General features: G+C 42.3%; 1 protein-coding gene across 1 annotated transcript in view; it reads right to left on the reverse strand.

Annotated features, from left to right (window-relative positions):
• PXYLP1 (2-phosphoxylose phosphatase 1) overlaps positions 1–18,588 on the reverse strand; it is a 57,250-nt gene extending 38,662 nt beyond the window's left edge. The window contains exons 1-2 of the mRNA XM_068406725.1: positions 18,512–18,588; positions 1,000–1,131 (exon numbers count right to left, since the gene is read on the reverse strand). Coding sequence (XP_068262826.1) covers positions 1,000–1,078 — 79 coding nt within the window. The 5' untranslated portion in view covers positions 1,079–1,131; positions 18,512–18,588. The remainder of the gene's footprint in view (positions 1–999; positions 1,132–18,511) is intronic.
• Between the last annotated feature and the right edge of the window lie 1,078 nt (positions 18,589–19,666).

Below are 19,666 nucleotides of genomic sequence, written 5' to 3' on the forward strand. Positions count from 1 at the left end.
CAATTTGAAGCCACAGGTCCCTGTATTACATGCAGATGATTTAAACAGACAAAAAATAACATAAAACCACAAAGTTTCTTTCTCTTTCTCCTCCCCCCGCCCCCCTTTATTTTTTTTAAGTTGTCCATCATATGTGAAACACGCATTCGAAATCTAAAGCAATCCTCTGGTTTTGGGGTGGTTTGGTTTTTTTTTACACTATGCAAAAAAAGCATAGACCAGAAGGACCACACTCTTACATTAAAACATGATGCTAGACAACAACAACAAAGAATGCTATCCTATACTATGGATATGCATTTTCCCTTGCCTTCTAACAGCAACTAATTACATCGGCATGTATTAGTACATACTAGAATTACACAAAACCCCACTTCACCGAGCAAACGTTATCATTCACAAACTAGGTGATAAGCAGCCATATGGCCCAATGCTCATTTGCCAACATACACTAACCTGCCTTCAGCACCACCTTCCTGCTCAGTCATCAGTAAATAACTGCCCTCTGGACTGACCCACGATTAATTAATCTGAAGCACAACATAATTTATCTTTTCTTAAACAAACCAGCCACTTGTGATGAGCCAATTCAACTGTTTAAAGTTTCCTAATGTGAGGGTACAAATAAGGAGAGTTCCAATGCTCAACCTCTCACAGCAGTTTTCTCAATCCCTTCTGGTCTGATGCAATGTAGAATAGGAATTGCCGCAGTTTTTACTCAAATGTGTTTTGTCTACTTCCACAGAGGGATTCCATCACATTCAATTACTTAATTGCACTACAAAACTAACATTTTTTTCTGAGATAGCTTGATTTGAAAAGCCTCTAGATTGTAGATATTCCTATATGGCACAAAAAAACCTATTTTTATTCTTACATTTACTTAAACCAACAAATATTTATATTCAAAAAGAATGCTTAAACAACATGTAAGCATAGGTGTGTTTAAAAATTGCCAAAGACCACTATATCTGGAAAACAAAAAGGGAGGACACTTACAGAATTGTAGACTGAGGCTCAGAAAGGCTAATAAGGCTGCCAAAGCCAGCAAGAACAGAAAACGGTTTCGGAAAAGCATTATTATTCGTTCTGCTTTCTCTTCATGGTTTCATCTTCATATATCAGTGGTTCCTGCAAACAACAAAACATTGGCAAATATATTTCAGTTGTGGAAGCACCAGCTATAGCAAAGAAAATTCAAATATCCTTTTGACAGTATCAAGCTATTTCTTAAAGACAAGCACGAGGCAATTCAAATTGGCAACAGTATCAATAAGTTGTTTTCACCTAGTTATGAGATTAACTATATTTCCACAAGACAGAACTTTCAAGTAAATAAAAAAAAAATTGCCATTTCCCATAAAATTAAGTTTTCTCCTGCTAACATAGGGTTAATGCTCATGTCATAACATGGTCAACAGCTCTTTAACAAAAGTCTCTTGCCCCTGTGCAAAGCAAATAACAAGAATATTATTACTTAAGGTGTCTCAGGAGCAATTTGGTAAAACATCCTTAGAAACAAAATAATCCCGTAACATGTTAAAAAGGTACACACACTTTTAAACATGGGTTAAAAATTGATTTCTCTAATTGGTAGCCCTTTTATTGATACAAAGTTCACAATTCTTATTTAAGAGAATAAAGAGTAAGAAAAATTACCAACACCACTATACAGAGAATGGAAAAGTACATTGACTTAAAGGTAACACCTGGAATAATTCTGTGTAATGATATTTTTTAAACAACTGTTTTGACGAGGATCAGAACAATATGTTTCAACTCAACAGCATTTAATAAAACTCCAAAACTCAAATAACTCGTTGCAAATGTTAAAAAATAAAAAAAGTTAAAAAAAACAGCCCTCTCGTGAAAATACCCCAACAAGCAGCATGCACCGTTAGTAAAAACCACACTTTTCCTTGCAAAAGGACATCCCAAAGCACACAGAATTTGCTGAGTGCCCTGTTTTCACAGATGTCCATTTTCCATTGAAAAATGCCTCTGTATAAGGGATGGGGGGAGTTGCTCTCACACACAGACACTTTTTTTTTTAAGCAACCAGCTGCTCTTATGTGCAAGAGATGCCTTTTCCTAGCACTGACAGCGTGTTGCAGGAAATTGGTTAGTCTTGAAAGAAATCTTCTGAGATTCCCAGATCCTTTGAACTGAGCTCTGTTTATGACAGCACATCTAAACATGTCAACAGAAAAGAACTTTTTCCCCCACCAATGTTTCTTTTTGCCCCAGCACTTATTTGCTCACAGAAAGAGAGCTCTCTTGCTTCTTCCCTGCTTTTGAGACTGAAAAGGCTTACGATTACATGTAATTCATACATACCTGTTCATCAAAACTCTTCTGCACTCCAAAAACTAACCATTTTAGCAAGATTTTAATTTCTCTGAGTGCTGATAAACGAAGTAAAATGACAAGCTCAAAATTCAATGTTTTTTTCCCCTATTAGTATTCCCCTCATTAGTATTCAAAAATGTCTCAAGAATCACTGAATGTCTTATTTTCTCTCTTGTGGTTAGTCTTAAGAGTTGTGGGATCTACGAATTGGCCCAAGGTGATTTCCATAGCACAAAGCAATGGGACCCAGAGCACAAGTGGTGATCTCCCACACATGAAGGCTGTGGGGCTTGCAGTAAGTGAATGTATTATGCATGTACGTTTTGCAGGACTGAAGGCTTTCCATCTCATTTTAGTTGGAGAGCTACCTTTACAGCATTTGGAAACAGCGGAGAAATGGAACAACTGGAGAGTCTGAGAAGCAAGAAACTGGAGCTATTACAGTATTTTTCCAAAATGCCAACAGCACCATAAATGGCATGTGCAAGCAGTAATAAAAATAAAGTTGGAAAAAAAAAAGACAGAAGGAATAATTTCAACAGTCTCAGTTGCACAAAATCATAGCTCATCCTGGAACATCTTAGTGAAATGTATGCTGAAACTAAACTGAACTAAACCACTGAAACTAAACAAAGCTGCGAAGGGTAGAAGGTATAAGGATTAGTGTATACAAAACACCAGGAGAGAATAAAGCAGTTATAAACCAAACAGATGGAAGAACAGAAGGGGAACCACAGGAAAAAGCAAAATTAGACTTAGCAGGGAGGAGAAGGTAAAATCTATTACAAAGCTCTCAGGAACAAGAGGTCTTGTGCACAGTCTGCACTCATTAATACTGTTGCTGCATAAAAAAAAAGTTGCCACAAAAAAGGAAACATGACAAGACTGGAAAACAGGAGATCACACACACCTCATATTAGCAAAATGTTTTAGAGAAAAAGCTTAATTTGCTTCAAACCTTAATTGCAAGATTAGGAGTTTTAAAACATTACTTTTAAATTCAACATTCAAGAAATTATAAACAAGGTGGAAAGATTTTTCTTTTAAAAATGCTTTGGCCTGCTAACAAATTAAGGTTGCTGTGTCACAACTTGTGAGGAACAGGAACAGCTCCTGTTGAGTTGCTGTTCCGTAACAGCCCCTCAACGCCATTTGTCAGCAGCTCCTGCTTGATACCAAGCTGCCGGGTATCAGGTGCAGGTATGTAGGGCTGAGTACTGGAGCCTCTGCTCCTCCACGCTAGGACTCGGGGTATGCCCAGGGAAAAGCAGCACTGAGCCAGCACATATTAAGTGAAGACAGCTCGATAAGCTTTGTGAGCACTCACTGAAGTGAGCATTTGTAAGCTAAAAAAGATAAAACCGAGCTGGAGGGAGGTGGGGAATAAAAACCTAACCAACCTTATCTCCCCACAAAACTATTTTTATATGCAGACGGATCAAAAAACAGACCACAGAGCAAAACACGTTTTGGGTCTTCAGAACATACGACCACACAGCAAGAGGCTGCAGCGTTGCGGAGCATCTGCTGCCAACACGGCATTTAGAGAATATTGACCTTCACCTATTGCCTGTGCGCGCAGGCCAGAGTGCAGGCCGTGCCCCAGCCCCACGCTGTAAGCGCTCAGTGCTCAAAGGTCAATCCATCAACATCTGACAACACCACCGCACTAGTCTCCAGGTACAGGCCTTGGTTCTTTGCTTCGGAGATAAGCAAGTGGTTATTGCTTTTAAAGGTGAGTAAAGACCACACCGCTGCCCGAGGCGGAACCCAGCACTGGGAGCAGCAGCGGTCTGGCAGCAGCTTCTGACGTGTACCAGAAAAGCAGGGATTTATGCTCATCCCTGAGAACAGGTCTTTTGCTCAAGACCAAAATGGCCTCAAGTTGCGCCAGGGGAGGTTTAGATTAGATTATTAGCAAAAATTTCTACATAGAAAGGGTTATCAAGCATTGAACAGGCTGCCAAGAGAAGTGTTGGAGTCACCACTGGAGGTGTTTAAAAGACGTGTAGATATTGTGCTTAGGGACATGGTTTTGTGGTGGACTTGGCAGTTAATGGTTGGACCTGATGATCTTAAAGGCGTTTTCCATCCCAAATGATTCTATGATTCCATGTTTCTATGAATGCAGGACTTGATAAAGGCAACCTACAGAACGCCAAATTTATTCCGGCAACACTAATTATACGCGTGACACACATTGGCAGTCTAGATATTCTGAAGGACAGTGGCTAAGAAAGCATCCTACATGGAAATGCAGATAATTAAAAGTCTACTTCTGAGCCACCTTTTGCAGCACACCTACCTACCCACAGAAGTTATTTTTTTCTTTTAAACATGATCCAAAAGTCTCAACTCATTGAAACGTGCCAGAATGACTCACAGCATTTAGAGCACCCTCAGCTCTTACCTAATCTCACAAGAAAGTGCCAACACGTGCTCAGGTAAGGTGCTAGGCTGTTGCATGCTCACACAAGGGTAGAAACAGTCTCATGACTGCAGGCCAGGCCAGGGAGTCAGGAGACTAGCCAAGCCTCTGTTAGGCTCCTGGAAAAATCTGGTCAAGTCACATTCGCTGTTTTAGGCCATTTCACTGGAAAAGATAGTAACTACCTAGCAATGCTGGGAGAGCAGCATGTCTGCTGAGAGCCCAGGCTATGCACGCGGCTCCCAGCAGACCAGCTGGCATGAGTAACCTACTTTTTGTCCAGCACTAGCTGGGCATTGCTAGGTAGTGCTCCACACAAGACCTCCCCGCCAGCATCCCCTCCTCCGGTGCCAAATACAAAGGCGACATTTTTTGCAGGGTTGACTAGCTAAACTATTTCTTTTGATTGTTTTAAGTCAGGCCCTGAAAATAACTTGACATCAATGCTTTCAAAGCACTTGTAAGGTTAGACATAGCACTAAACCACCACTGCCAAACTTCTGTGCCAACTGACTGATACTCTTACAACCTCTACATCACCCATATCCATCTAGAATACAAACCTACTATCTAGCATGAAGTGTAAGCACCATATTACACTGACTCACCATGACAGCTTAAATGACTTTACTTGATTAAAATAGCATGTCTCCATAAATAATCAATAGTACTCTTCAAAGTCTGGCTCAATAAAATTACTGTATTTATCTGATGTGATAGATCAAAATGACATTGTCTACTGAAACACAAGCGAGCAAAAGCTGTCTCAATGACATAGTAAAGAGAAATGGTGACTTTGCCCAAAAAGGAACGTAGCATTAAGTCTGTACCTAACTATATGCCAAAGACAGATAGAGGTATATTTTATAGAAAGCTGATAGAGCCTCAGAGGGAGAGCAAAAAGGCTACAGACAACATAAGGTTGATTTCAAGTAACATTCATAGATAGTTTTAGAAAAGTCATGGAATAACACAGGGACCCACTTACTAGTCTGATGTCTCTATACTGCAGAAGTTTTTAATTTTAATTGCTTTTTACATCTTTTATCTTTCATCTACATCTGCAGGCTTATTTTCTGACAAAACCTGTTCTGAAGACATCTGAAATGAAGGTGACAGCTCCTGATACAATTATAATGAAAACTTCTGCCTTTACTTTCCCTTTAACTCGTGATGCTCCGTCAGTTATTCCCCAGCCATTTGGCAGTAGACTACCAGGCAATACCGTTTTCATCTACTAAAACCCACAAGTCCAGCATCCAGACATCCTTAGACAGCTGAAGAACTTCATACTCTTGAATCAGAAATTGAAGAAAATAGTTGTGTCAGCAAGCGGCACAAGCCAAACCTTTTCTTTGGTGCTTCAAAGGATTTGCTTTTTTTCCTGCAGGAATGAAAAATAGTGCCTGGGATTTTGTGGTTATGACCAAATCGACCAGTGCTACAAAGCTCTATGGTAAGCACCAGAACAGATAGGAAACGGGAACACTCAGCAGAACCAATTCTCCGACCTGCTTAGTTACTCATGCTTGTAATCGTCACATTGGAGCCCTCACAAAACCCCTGCAGCTCACTGTACCGTCAGCAATTTAAACTGGACATACGATTCCTGCACACTGAAGTTTCATTTTGCACAGCACCACGAAGTAACAAAGCTAGCACCTGTGACATTGTTAATCATAATTCTTCATTTTCCCATCAAAAAGAAACAAGCATTCAATTTTTTTTAAAAAGCATTTATGAGAAATAGGTCACATCACTTGGCATAAAAAGCTGCATCTCTAAAAACGTAAAACCAGCTCATCATTGAAAAAATTAAATAAAACTTGCTCAGTAATGTTACTCATGCTGGCCCACCCCATGACTTAAGCTGGAAGTTAGTAATCACAGGAAACACAGAACTTGACTGAAAGTACAAACAGGTCAACATCCTCATAAAAAAAAAAAAAAGTGAAGATAAGGAAAGCCATGGCAGAAAAAGGCGACATGTACCCCTCCATGGCAATCATGCACAGAATCAGCAGGAAGCAGTGCCTATCCAATAGAGCATAGCTACACTTTGATATGTAAAAACTAACAGCTACTTATAATGTTATTTTCAGATTACTTGACATTTTAGCAGCAAGCATCTGATTAAAAAAAAAAACCACAAACAGCTAAGTTGCTAAAGGTTAATACATTTTAGTATTTAGGCCATTAAAATATCTACATCTAAATTTCTCTTATTTCCTATTCCAAGTGTCTTCATTATCTAGTCAATTCTAAAATCCTCATAGTGGCACAGCTGGTCGCCTTGAGATGTGCAAAAGCTACTAAAAATGGCACAGCAATATCACGCAGTCTGTCAAAGCAACCAACAAAAGCTCTCACTTCCTTAAAGCTAAGGGATCAAACAGAGCTCCTACTCAGTTTTGCCCCTCTCTACTGCACTCGTTATTTTCGCTGTGCAGCAAATTCACCGATGGATTTCATAACTAAAGGTGAAGCGTTGCTCAGCATGCAGGAGTGATGAAGGGACCATTAGCCATACTGAAATCTGACCACGCCTTGACAATAATCTACTGTTCTCAAAACACAAGGTCCACTTGACTCTGAGATCTTAGCTTTTAAATCTCAAGGTGCGCAAGCAGATAACATGGTGAACATTTTAAACATCTCCTTCTCCTAACCAGCTTTTGGGTTTGAGCAGGACTGTCATAGTTTTATGGTGCAAATTCTGGGAAAGCAGTCTTCAGCTTGCAACTTCAACTTACACCCTTCAAACGACAGTTTACAGCTTTTCCATTCTGTCATACTCAAATCACCATTTTGAGTCGCGTTCTTTCAGAGATCAGCACCTAAGAGACGCAAGCAGAATGAGTTTTCACATAGTTTTCATTTGCATTTGATTTTTGTCAGTCCCAGTCCTTTAGAATGTATTTCTTTTATTTAAATTAGAACCTACAAGCCTATGAAACTCTTAAAACTGGGCAATAAATGCAATCATGCAGACATATCTATATTCAAGTTATGTTTAGTGCATTAATGCTGCAGTTAATGTAATGTAACGTTATAACATTACAACGATCCTTTAGGGGTTTCCCAACATTGGAAGTTGACTTATTTTGCAGCCAGGTATCTCCTGGTTTCTGGAATTTCCTTAGACTTACATCATTTTCCTGATGAAATTACGCCCATGTTTTCCTGAATAAAGATAACTGAAAAAAGTGTGGGAACTGTTAAAAAGCATGAGAGTATCATTACGTGTTTGATTCTTTCATCTTTTTCATGCTTCCACAGAACACCATTTAGGTTTGTCAGCTTACCTCACCTTTACTCTGACCACTAATCAACTTGTAAGGAACCACTTCTAAAACTAAATGCTTCTGACAATTCAAACAATTTTTGGAAGAAATATCATCATTGTGACCTGTAAGTATAGCCTTTTTATTCAGTAACATTTAAAAATTGCACTTAAAAACATGTGAGCACCAAAACTGTGTTTTAAAACCAAGCACAATCATTTTTCACATGTAGTCACTAAAGGGTATCAATACTGCAGTTATTCTGCATAATCAATAGTTCCTAGCACTGGTATTAAAAAAAAAAATAAGTAAATGCATAAATTAACTTAAAGATGAAGCAAACTATATTGCCAAAATATAAGGTACAGTAAACATCTAATTCCTTTGGGATGATGCCATTGTCCTAGACCACTGTTTTCCTTCTCCAGTCTCTCTGCTGTTCCTAAAATTATCAGTATATATCAGAGAAGTTCTAAACAGCTGTAATTCAAATATAATTTCTATGTCCTGCACATCCTCCCCTTAAAAATAAACAAATACATTAAAACATTCTAAATTTAGTCGCTTTTCCCCTCTTCCCAGAACACTTCCCCCCTTTAGAGATCCAGCTTGGAGCCAGTTTGCTGCCTTCATGCCCAGGCTCTGGCAGCACCCTGACAGCAGAGGTATTTTTCCTCCCACCACCTTCACTAGTCTATTTATACAGACCATCAAGAGTTGCCATCAGCCACGACACTGAGATGACATGAGATGACATGCCCCTGCCTGGAGGAACTTACAAGGGTCTAAATTAGTTCTGCCAGTAAAAAAAGAGGAAAAGCTGGATTTCGCACAGCCACAATTATGCAATGTTTATTACAACCTGTCTGCAGTCTCCTTTGTGTTCTCCTTTCTGCCAGGTTCAGGCATCTGTTTAGATGAGAGGACAAAGCGATGGTCAGCATCAAAATTCATGCTTGCCAGCTCATGCATTCTCTCTCTTTCCATGAGAACATTTAGTCATACTTGTTTAGTCACTGAGCCTCTGTCGTATCACTTATCAGGGGACTCAGAGCCCAGACAAGAACCTCTTCTGCTGAATTCTGCTCCACGTTAAGGGAAACACACAGGTGAAGCTCCACACTGTGGCCGCAGGACCCTGTGCTCCCCAGCCCTTCAGCAGAGATGTATCTTGGCAACGACTCTGAACACTGACTTCTCCAATTGCAAATGTCTGCCCTTCTACAAGGGTTCCAAATTACAGGTGTCATGCTGATCCTGCTTTCCAGCAGATGTACAGAAGTGTTCCTTTACTTTCAATAGGTGCCACAGTTCTTCCCCTCATTCCTGTTTTCCAGAGGAAAACAGGATACTTTTCTGTCATCCACCACTGCAAACCATCTCTTCACTCTTTAATCTAGTCCCTTTTACAGAGTCTGTATCTCTACATATTTTCAAGTCCCACCTACCCAACTGATTACTTTCTCACCCTTCCTAGTAGGTTTTAGATGACCTTATTTCTGCCAGTACCTGTATATTTAAAACAAACAAACACCACAACACAAAAAAAACCCCACAAAAACCTACATATTTCATATATACAACATATCCCTATACCAAAGGTATATGTAACACACACAGTGTGTTCTCTTTCCTTGGTTATTCATCAAAAAAGCCGTAGGTGCACAAGCTGGAAACAGGTCGTAATCTCTTTTGATCAGCAAAATGTTTTTATTTAAGTCTATATTTATGTCACTGCTTGCAAGCACTAAATATGATCAAACTTTTAATTTCGCTATTGCTGGTTGCATCCAGCATAGGATCCATAGGATTGCCCTTGTAGGACGCATCCAGGGACAGAATGGCGACGGATGCTGTGATACCACACGATGTATCTGGCTTATCTTGATGGACTTGTTTCTAAACCAGTACGCTACGAAGCAAGCCACCAAAACACAGGCATGAAAACACACTAGAGCAGATTTCCATTGGGGTTTCCTGCTTCAGGGTTTACAGAGATCAGGTGCTAAGCCCAAATACGCCCTCACTACAGCTCGTTACAATCAATTCACACCGCTGCTGTTGTTTTTTAAGTTGTAATGGATGTGTAATCAATTTCTACAAACCTGAGAGCAAAACGTGGGCCTTCGTACACCCTTGGGTTTCACATCTATGCACTTTAACAGAAACAAAAATCTAAACTCAATATGCAGTACCTTACAGTTTTTCTAATTACGAACTCATAAGATTTGTTATACTCCTGTTAGGTAAAAGAAAGAACAGAGCCTCCCACGTAACAGGAAAAAGCACCCTTGAAAGCTGATTAATAGCATCCCCTTCTGTAGCAAACAAAAACAAAATTTGGAAACAAATTGAGTATTTTGAACAAATATTTTTGTTTTCTGTCTGATAATACAGAGAAACTGCATGTAAATATTAAACTTCACATTTTCTAGGTCACACACTCGTCTGCCTTTGACCACTGCTTTGAGGACAGGGTTTACACAAACATATTTGCTGCAGATTGATGCTCTACTGCAGATAAAGGATTTTAGAATGTGTCCTTGCACCTTACTAAGATAAGAAAAAAAGCCCCGTGAAAGTTCTACTGCCAAGAGCATTAAAAACAAGCACATGCTGGTGCCATGTGCGTTTTTGTAACGTTTCAAAGAAGCAACGCTTCTCTTGCTCTTCCCTTCCCAAACCTCCTTTCCCAAATCACCTCAGCCTGTCAGGACCATCCTCTTACACTACGCCTGCTATAAACCTGCTCCAATGAATCAAAAAGCTAAAAAAAAGTCCCCAACTGTAAGGAACCTACACATTGTAGATTACCAAAATGAAGACTGAGAAAGACCACCTCATTCAACAGGAAGAAACCCGCAGACCTACCACTGCTGTAAGGTCTCACAGAGTGCAGCAGAGACTCTGAAGATGGATGTGGTTTTGAATTTGAGGCTGCATTTTGAACAGAACATGATAGAGCATGGACGACTTCCTTCCAAACCACAGAGAAGCTTCACTGTTGTGTTAAGTCTATCAATAAAATCCAGTCTATAATAAAACCTGTCAAATTACAAAGCTTTAAATAACTTTGGATCACAAACCGTTCACCTTTTTAAAAGGTCAGACTTCATGGCATACCCAAATCGTACGTACTGAAAAGGCTACTGCAATTCCTTTGCTAGCTTAATACCTCTTCTCTCATTTTCATATTCCTTTTAGGAATTGTTGAAAGTTTCCACGCTTTGGGCTTTGATTTTCCAACTATGATGATTTTACAGGTCTCATTTGGTTTACTTGTTTGAACAGCAAGTGTATGAAAATACGAAATATTTCAAGGAGTAGGTGTCCTTAACTTTGGTTTCTTTTGGTCCATTTAAACCCTTAGTTCAAGAGATCCTTCCATTCAGACAAACTTCTCAATAAGTGCTTTGATCTGGCTTTGACTACCTCTTTTTGGTTGGAAATAAGGTCTGTGTTCCATAGCTGTATACGTTACTCTGTAGAAATCTGAAAAAAGTCAAAGTCAGTAACAACTCACCAGTCCAGCGTGTCCCTTTGGAGGCCCTGTGGAAACAAAACTTTAGTATCTAGGAAAATCTCTCACAATCCCAACTCTTCGTCACCTACTTCAGGAATGCCACCATATTCCTACTCTTTTTCCTATGCAATGATAGGTCATGCACCTCTCTAAACTGCAGGGAAAGTAAAAACAAAAACAAAGGAAGTGCTTTTACTTCCTTAAAGGAAACTGAGCAACTCTTTTTTAACATTATTATGAAACTTGAAAGAAACCTTATGATTTTGATGGCTCCATGCCAGAACTGGATCTTAATTGGCAGCAAAACCATTCCAGAACATACAGACAATTAAATAATTCTTAAAAAACAGCACCAGAATGTAATTATTTTAAACTTACCATTTTAAGACAGTATACCATATGCTCATAATTGTATGAGCATAGATCCTAATCACACACAGATCACACAGCCAGAGGCTGATCAGATAACATCACAGCTCCAAAAAGCATGCAAAGGCAAAGCAGTTAACGTGCTTGATTTGTTACACTTTTTTTTAGATAAGGTTTTACTTTTTACAGTTTTAATTGTTTAAACAGCACGCTCTCCTACTGTAACACTCCCCTCTGCGTGCATTTCCAATACAGACCTCTGAACATGCCTCTGAAGAGGAACCTGCCTCCCTCTGCTCCAGTGTCAGGGGGTTGTGTTCTGCTGCAAACACCTTCCTCTGGCACGAACTTTGAAAGCAAACATTGCAGGGATGCACTCAAAGCTAGTGGCAACCAACCAGTGAAGTCAAGTTGAATAAACAGAGCAGTGAAGAAAGCTCACAAATGTAGGAATATGTTTATTTTCCCACACCAGGTCAGATTTACCCTACCCAATGTTTGAGATGATGTTAGCATGAAGGACAATATTTTCCTCTGCATGTCTGCCCTTCCACTCAGGTTAGATGGATTTGGGAACTGGACCTGAGCTCCCAAATCTGTCCTTGTTCTTTTAATTCCAGATGATCTTATACTGGGTCCGTTTATAACCTGCCTGCACACGTATATATTCTAATGCTGAAACATCACACGCCCACAGTTCTCAGGGGTTCATACAGTTAGGTTGATTCACTTGCAGTATTCAAACTGAACGGATTCGGGGAGATTCTAGTTAAGTTGTAGGAGCTCGATGACTTCATTACTCCAAGCTCTTCAGCCTACTTGCTGTCCCATCTTGTACCCCCTCTTCAGCTGGTCCCTTATCCCTCACCCTCTGGAAAATTTCTACAACCCGAATCCACTAAGTTCCCCTGGCAACTCACCCATGACTCCACCTGTAATCATTAGCTAGCCATGCCTTCAGCTTACCCTAAAACATAGCATTTTACCTCTGGTGACTTGGCCATTACCGAGAGTTTTCCATGAAGTAAACCACAACTTTACTAAATTACCTAAATTACACCTATGAAAAATGGCAGTGCAACAACCTGATGTTAGAAGTGTCTGTGCAAGAGGGATGGAAGGGCTGACATTTATTTCATTACTGATTACATTTCTATTCTATCCTTGTGCTCAAGCTATATTTTGACCCTCACCCCAAAATATTTTTTTCTCCTGCCTATGGCCCTGCTATGAGATCTGTTCCATCCTATCATCATGTACCAGGTCACTCAACACTTCCATATTCAACCATCTCTATACAATCACAAGGATTCAAAATTACAGGGTAGATACACACTTCTGCTCCCTGTCTTCCAAACGGAAAGCTTTTGTTTCTCTCTGCAGGTTATACTATCACCCGTTGCAGCACCAACAGCTGGCAGCTCATACCAGAGAGAGAAAAAAAAAAAAAGACAACTAAACAGACTTTATTCAGCAATTTTGTCATCTTCCTGCAATCCAACCCAGAATGGTGATTACACAGATGCATCAGCAGACAGTCAGCATTTTCTGCTGCCCTTTCTTCCCCACCACGCTTCACAGAACTGCCAACTTGCCTGGCTGCTGGAGAGCTCAATGGGGAATAACACAGGCAACATACTGGGAAAACTGCCTGCTCTTGGCAAAAGTGCACGCAGGTTTTTTTCCTTGATCCTGATGGCAGAACACAAGCTGACCTCTAGAAACACCATCTTACAATTAGACACAACCTGAGCACAAAGTTACAAGCAGGCCAGTTATTTCTTCAAAAGGAAGAATAAAAACAGGCTTAGGTAAACAGCCCTGGCATTAAACACAACGTCCCGGCATTGCACTGGAAAGGCTCACTGCCCACCTGTTTATTGCTTAGTTCCACACAGTTGTTTTCACAATTTATTGGCCCAACAGAAGCTGCTCGTGAAGGTACCCAAAAGTCTCCATAGACAGAAATGCAAGCCTGTGTTCTGACTTCTAATTCAGAGGCAATCAGTAAAGTAGCATCAGAATCACAGATATGAGGAAGGTGAACAAAGCATGAGAAACATGGAAAAGCGCAAGAGCCAGTGTCAGCATGGCTTTGCCCTGTTAAAATCATCATTAACAACAGGGTGTACCCGGTACTCACAGGGCCACCCTTTTTATCACCAGAGACTATCAGCATCAAGAAAACATAGCACAGTATCTTTCACTACATAAGTAACTGTGGAATTTATCATAGCAGGCACTGAGACAAAGTTATGGTGTTTATGTTTTTATTTTCACAAGGGAAGACATGAATCATGTGACAACTTTCCGGGGGAAACTGACTTCATTCATGGTACATGAAAAAGCTTAAGTGGCTACAGAAACTATGGATGAAACAACTGGAAAACAGTCACTGACTAGTATTGCCAAACATCATTTCTGAGCAATGTCTTTACCATGTGGCAAGAACAAATAAGCCTAGTTATTTCAGCTTCCAAAAATCAGTTATTTTTAAGAAATATGTCAGCTATCTAGCTTTTCAATGCCCAGTTTACCTCCCTAATCAATACGGAATAGCCTGTCAATCTTGCTCTGAATCCTTTGCCTGTCAAAAGAACCACTTAGTGCATAGTCACACACTTACCATCCACCTTTGTAGCCCTCCTGGAAAACGTTCCTATTTCATTATCATCCTGCACAATGAAAAAACGCTCTTTTGCTTGTTAGGATGAACCGTTACATTTATGATTCAGGCATTATCTGAACACAGTAAAACCTCATTATCCGATTTTTTAAAAAGAATCATAAACACTGATTCTCACAGCACACCTTCCCACTCTTTATTTCTTCACTGAACAACAAAATGCCTCACCCAGCTGTAATCAGAGATCACCTAATACTTTCAAAACAAACAAGAACATTAATTTTGAATTCTAACCTAAACCCAGTGCCACAGAGCAAGCCACATGGGCAAAGCTCACATGCTCCTGCATAGACATAAGTCAAGACACATGTATCCTCTGCTACAATTTTTAGACAATAATATTTCTTTATGCCCTAAATGGTTTGCCAAGCCACATGCTTGCTTAAGGGGACTCCATTTGGGTTTCTCCAAAGCGCAGCCTGATTTTAACAGAACACGAAGCCTGTGACGGTCTGTACGACATTTCTACTATCCTCCTGGAAAGCTGCTACATAAACCTTCAGTCATCATCACCCTATACGTAGCTTTACAATCAACTGTTTCCATTTGTATTTCAACTTCTGTGTAATTTATACCACACATTAGCCTGCATTCGTTACGGAAGGCATTCTGGAAAGAAATTCAAAGAAGGAAAAAAAAAAAGATGTATTTTAAAGCACAATCTTTTTATCGGCACTGCAACATTTTAGTACAATTCCAGTAAAACTACCACAACACTAAAACCCATGCAAGTAGAAATCTTGCAAGAATCTACATTTAAAGTCTCCTCCCAGGCATTTGGCATTTCTTCCCTTTTTGTTACACAATTTAAGTTTTCATTTTTATATATAATTTACCCCCCAAATTTTAAATACAACCTTCCGAACAGGAACCAATGCATAGCTCGCTTACCGACCCTACTCCCCCTCCCAGCGAGTCAAGATCAAAGGCCATGTTCAAACACTGCCCAAATGCGACACACTGCTTGAACAGTTTTGACCCAAACCACGCTGCCTGTCCAACATTTGGACCACTGAGGTTCTTTTTAAGCAAATCCTTCCTCACCCTTGAGGCTGCTGTCTGGCAGCATTTGTGAGTGCTAGCCAAGTGCATGCCGGCCCAGCTGAGCTGCCATGCTGGCTTTCTGTGCGTCTTATCAGTAACTACCTCATGCATTTACCAGTAACTCCCCAAACCTTCCTGTATTACCTACAACAAACTCTATCTCTTTTAATCCTCTCATAATTCCTCCACCAAATGATTCCTTTAACACCTAAAGCAATAGATAGCTGCACGTTCTGTGGGCACTTCCCAACACTCCTTGAAAGAGCACCTTCATCACTTTGGTAGATGCAGACTTTAAGACCCCCACCCTCTTGAACAATTAAGGTACCACCACCTCCTTTGTAGCATCCATCATAAACCATAAATCTAATCATATCTAAATCATAAAGCATATGTTAGTAGGTGGCTTAACATTTAATTCCTACACTCATTTGATGCATGTTTGTAAGCAACATGCATCTCATGGTGGTTTTTTGCATATTCATTGTCAAATTTTTTTAATTACTTAAGAGTATAAAAACCTTAGGGAGAGGAAGAGAATATGCAACTAGAACTGACCCTAAATTCAGATAAAAGCCACTCTTAGGACTACATGAATTCATCATCCATCTTTCAGGCAATAATATGCAGATACACTTAAGATACAAGCCTTTTACAACTAAAAAAAAAATATAAAAAATCTGCAACTTCAGCAGAAAAAGCATCAAGAAAAACTAAATCAAAGTCTAGCCTCAAAGGTCTCCTATGGGATTATGAAAATGAACAAAGACCTAGATAAGAAACCTCCCAGGACACTTAAGGTTTCTTTTGTCTAAGGAGGCCGTGAAGGAAGAAAATTATGCAAAAATATACACCCCATTGTAAAACCACTGGAAGAAGCAAACTTCACCGGGGACAGTAGTTTTGCACACGCAGAAGCATCGTTTTTTGTGTGTGCTCATTTCAAGATGCCCACTTTTTAAACTAAAAAAAGCCTAGAAGGCAAATGAAGGCTGTTAGAAAAAAGCAAGTTCACAATTCTGAAACTGAAACACTCAAAGTGCGTGCCTGCAGTCTGACCAGAGGTACACCTCTGTTCAGGTACACAGGTACAGACACACAGGTTTAGTTACACCAACGCAGTTTTATAGCTCTGTTATTGCCAGACCTTCACACGAGACCCTGCTGTTCCTCAATACTTCCTTTTTGGTAGAACAGGGAGCTGTTTCAGTATGTATTGAATCTTATAAAAATTAATGTTTCGGCACTGCTGAATTTACATAAAATATTTAAGAGACTACAATTAAAAGCCATTAGAGAGAGGAGCATATGTTTTAACCATGTGCACTACTTTTTAGTTACCTTTTTGAGAAGATTAAAATTAAGCAGCTTTTGCTTTTCATCCCACACACACCCTCCCACTACAAATTGTGTCTGAGCTAATCCTCCTTCTCCAGACGTCAAAACAGCGCATAAGTATTACAGCTACTTACTGCCAAAATGTATTGGTTTAATATCCCATTACTATTGTAATACTGGCACAATAACTTATTATACGTGACAGCTTTTGGAGTTAGTCAAGGATAGAGCCACTTACTCTGTAGTTTTTTCATCCACATGAAACTATATTTGTAAAATTTGTAAAAGAGAAAATTTAAGGTCTGATCTAGATCCTCCTCTCAGGCTATAGTGACAGACAAAATAAAAGGCTTATAAGGTTATCACACACACTCTTCCCACCCTGTCATTTCCATTGTCCCAGCCTTTATGTGATCTGTCCAGAAATTCAGGTTACGCTATTCACTAATACATTGTTTAAGCCCTTACTTCCTTGCATCTTAAAAACACTTTCACAGATTTTTTTTTTTTTTTTTTTTAAGTGCAACATTCTGTACAAAGGCCAAGACGATCTCCATGTCAGCACACACTTCCAATGAAAAGTCCACGCTTGTCAAAAGGTTCAGGGTTATTCTTCAGGAACCTGCAGCACAGAAATACACTAAGCAGGCTGCTCAGGGCTCTAAAAATATTTAGGTTAAAGTGTATACAACGCAAGGGACTGCTGTCAGATACACTGAAGACAACAGGCATCAAAAAAAAAAAGATAAACTCAAGTAAGTTTCTCCGCTCCAGCCACACTGTATCGACCAACTACAGACGGCCGAGCACGAGCCCGCCGGAGCAGCGCGGCCGCTCCGCCCCAGCACGGTTCGCTCTGCCAGGGCTGGGAACACGGACCCGTCAGAGCCCCGAGCACCGACCAGCCCGTGCCGGGCTCTCGCCTCGCACGATGCGTGCGCGCACCCCCGCTCCGAAACCGCTGAACCGCACGGGCCGCTCGCACGCACCGAATTAAGCCCGGGAGCACCGAGAGCGGGGAGCCTGCGGGTGCCACCCCGGAGGCAAAGTTTACTCCGCCGAGGCCTCCCGAAGGCGGCCAGGCTGGGCGCGGGGGCAGGTCGCCACCGGCCGAGCCCCCCGCCCGCCGGGCCGGGTCAGCCAGCCCGGGCCAGCCCGCCGCTGCCCGCAGCACTTCTGCTTCCCGGCCCCGGGTGCGTGAGGGCTGCCCGGTGCGCGGGACCGCGGCGGACCCTTCCCGGCCCTCGGAGCCGGGCGCGGAGCAGCCGCTCCCGCCGCGCCGTTAACGCCCGGGCCGCACCCCAGCTCTCCCCGGGCGTCGGCAGCGACCGCCCGCCGGAGCTGCCGGGTACTTAACGGCGGGGAGGGAAGCACCGCAGATACAGCCGGGTCGTACCGGGGCACCAGCCCGAGCGCCCCCCGGCAGCGCGCTCCGGTCGCCCGTCCCACCTGCCCGGCCGGGTGACACCCCGCCCGCAGCGCCCCCTTACCTCACCCGCCCCGCCGCGCTCAGCGCCTCCGCCGGGGCCGGAGCTGGCGCCGCTGCCCGCTGCCACGCCACGGCTCCGGCGAGCCCCCGACTGCTGCCAGCACCGCCCCCCGCGGCAGCGCCGCCCGCCGGCGCCCCCTGCCGCCCGCCCCGCAGCGGAGGCGGCCCCGCCCCGCCCCGCCGTGACGCCCCGCGGGGCGGTGCTGCCCACGCCACGAGCCCGCCGCGGCGCCCCGCCCTCGGCTGCCCCGCCGCGCGGCGGGACGGGACGGGAGGGCGGCTGGTCCGCGGCTCCCGCAGCCCGGCGTAGGCAGGGGAGCGGAGGGGCCGGGCAGTTTCAGCCCCCGAGGACCGCTTCGCTCGTGACCACAGCCGTGGGAAACCAGCGAGAGGCTCCGGCACCACCAGCGGGCGCCTGGTCCCATTCGCCCCATCAGAGCCCTGATTTTCAATTTCCTGCTGCTCCCAGCATCAGAGCGGGTGGGCATCGGGGCCCCGGGGGTACGGCACGGACACCCAACGCAGCTAAGCGAAGTGGTGACTCCGCTCGCAAATTCTTCTCAACTTACCGGGAAGTACGGCTGGAAGTCGTCATGGCCCTTCGTAAGAAGTGCCAATTTCAAGTCAAAGGAGAATGCCGCGAATTTCAACAAAAAGATAAAACAAGCACATTCCCTTATAGAGCTGATTCAAGTGAAGTAATTTCATCACTTGCAAAGTATTTGCCATGATTTGTTGCCAGCAAAGCAGCTCCCAGCTAATCAGCTTTTCCCCTCACTGGAGCCAATTCTTCTCTACCAGCAGGAGCACTTGTTTAATCCTGCAAGCTGATCATCTTTCAAATACACCAATTCTTCATGTATCCCTAAAACACATTCTAAAGTTAATTCTGCAGATTTGGGGAATGCCTCAACGCCCTTCGCACACCTACTTTGGCATGTGTGTGCAAATACTGGGTGATCAAAGCCAATGTGCTGACATAAATGGTTGTCACCAGTGCTCATGGCAAATGGCTGTGGGGTTTTTTGTTGCAGTCGGGAGTCACCTCAAAGAGCATGTGTGGTTCATATACTCCTGCGGTTCCACTTGCAACCCTGGATACTTCTGCCAGCTTCCAACTGTGCTGTCATGCTGCTCTGCCAGCAAAGCTACTTAT

This window comes from Nyctibius grandis, chromosome 8 (genome assembly GCF_013368605.1).
Source record: "Nyctibius grandis isolate bNycGra1 chromosome 8, bNycGra1.pri, whole genome shotgun sequence".
Classification (NCBI taxonomy): Eukaryota; Metazoa; Chordata; class Aves; order Nyctibiiformes; family Nyctibiidae; genus Nyctibius; species Nyctibius grandis.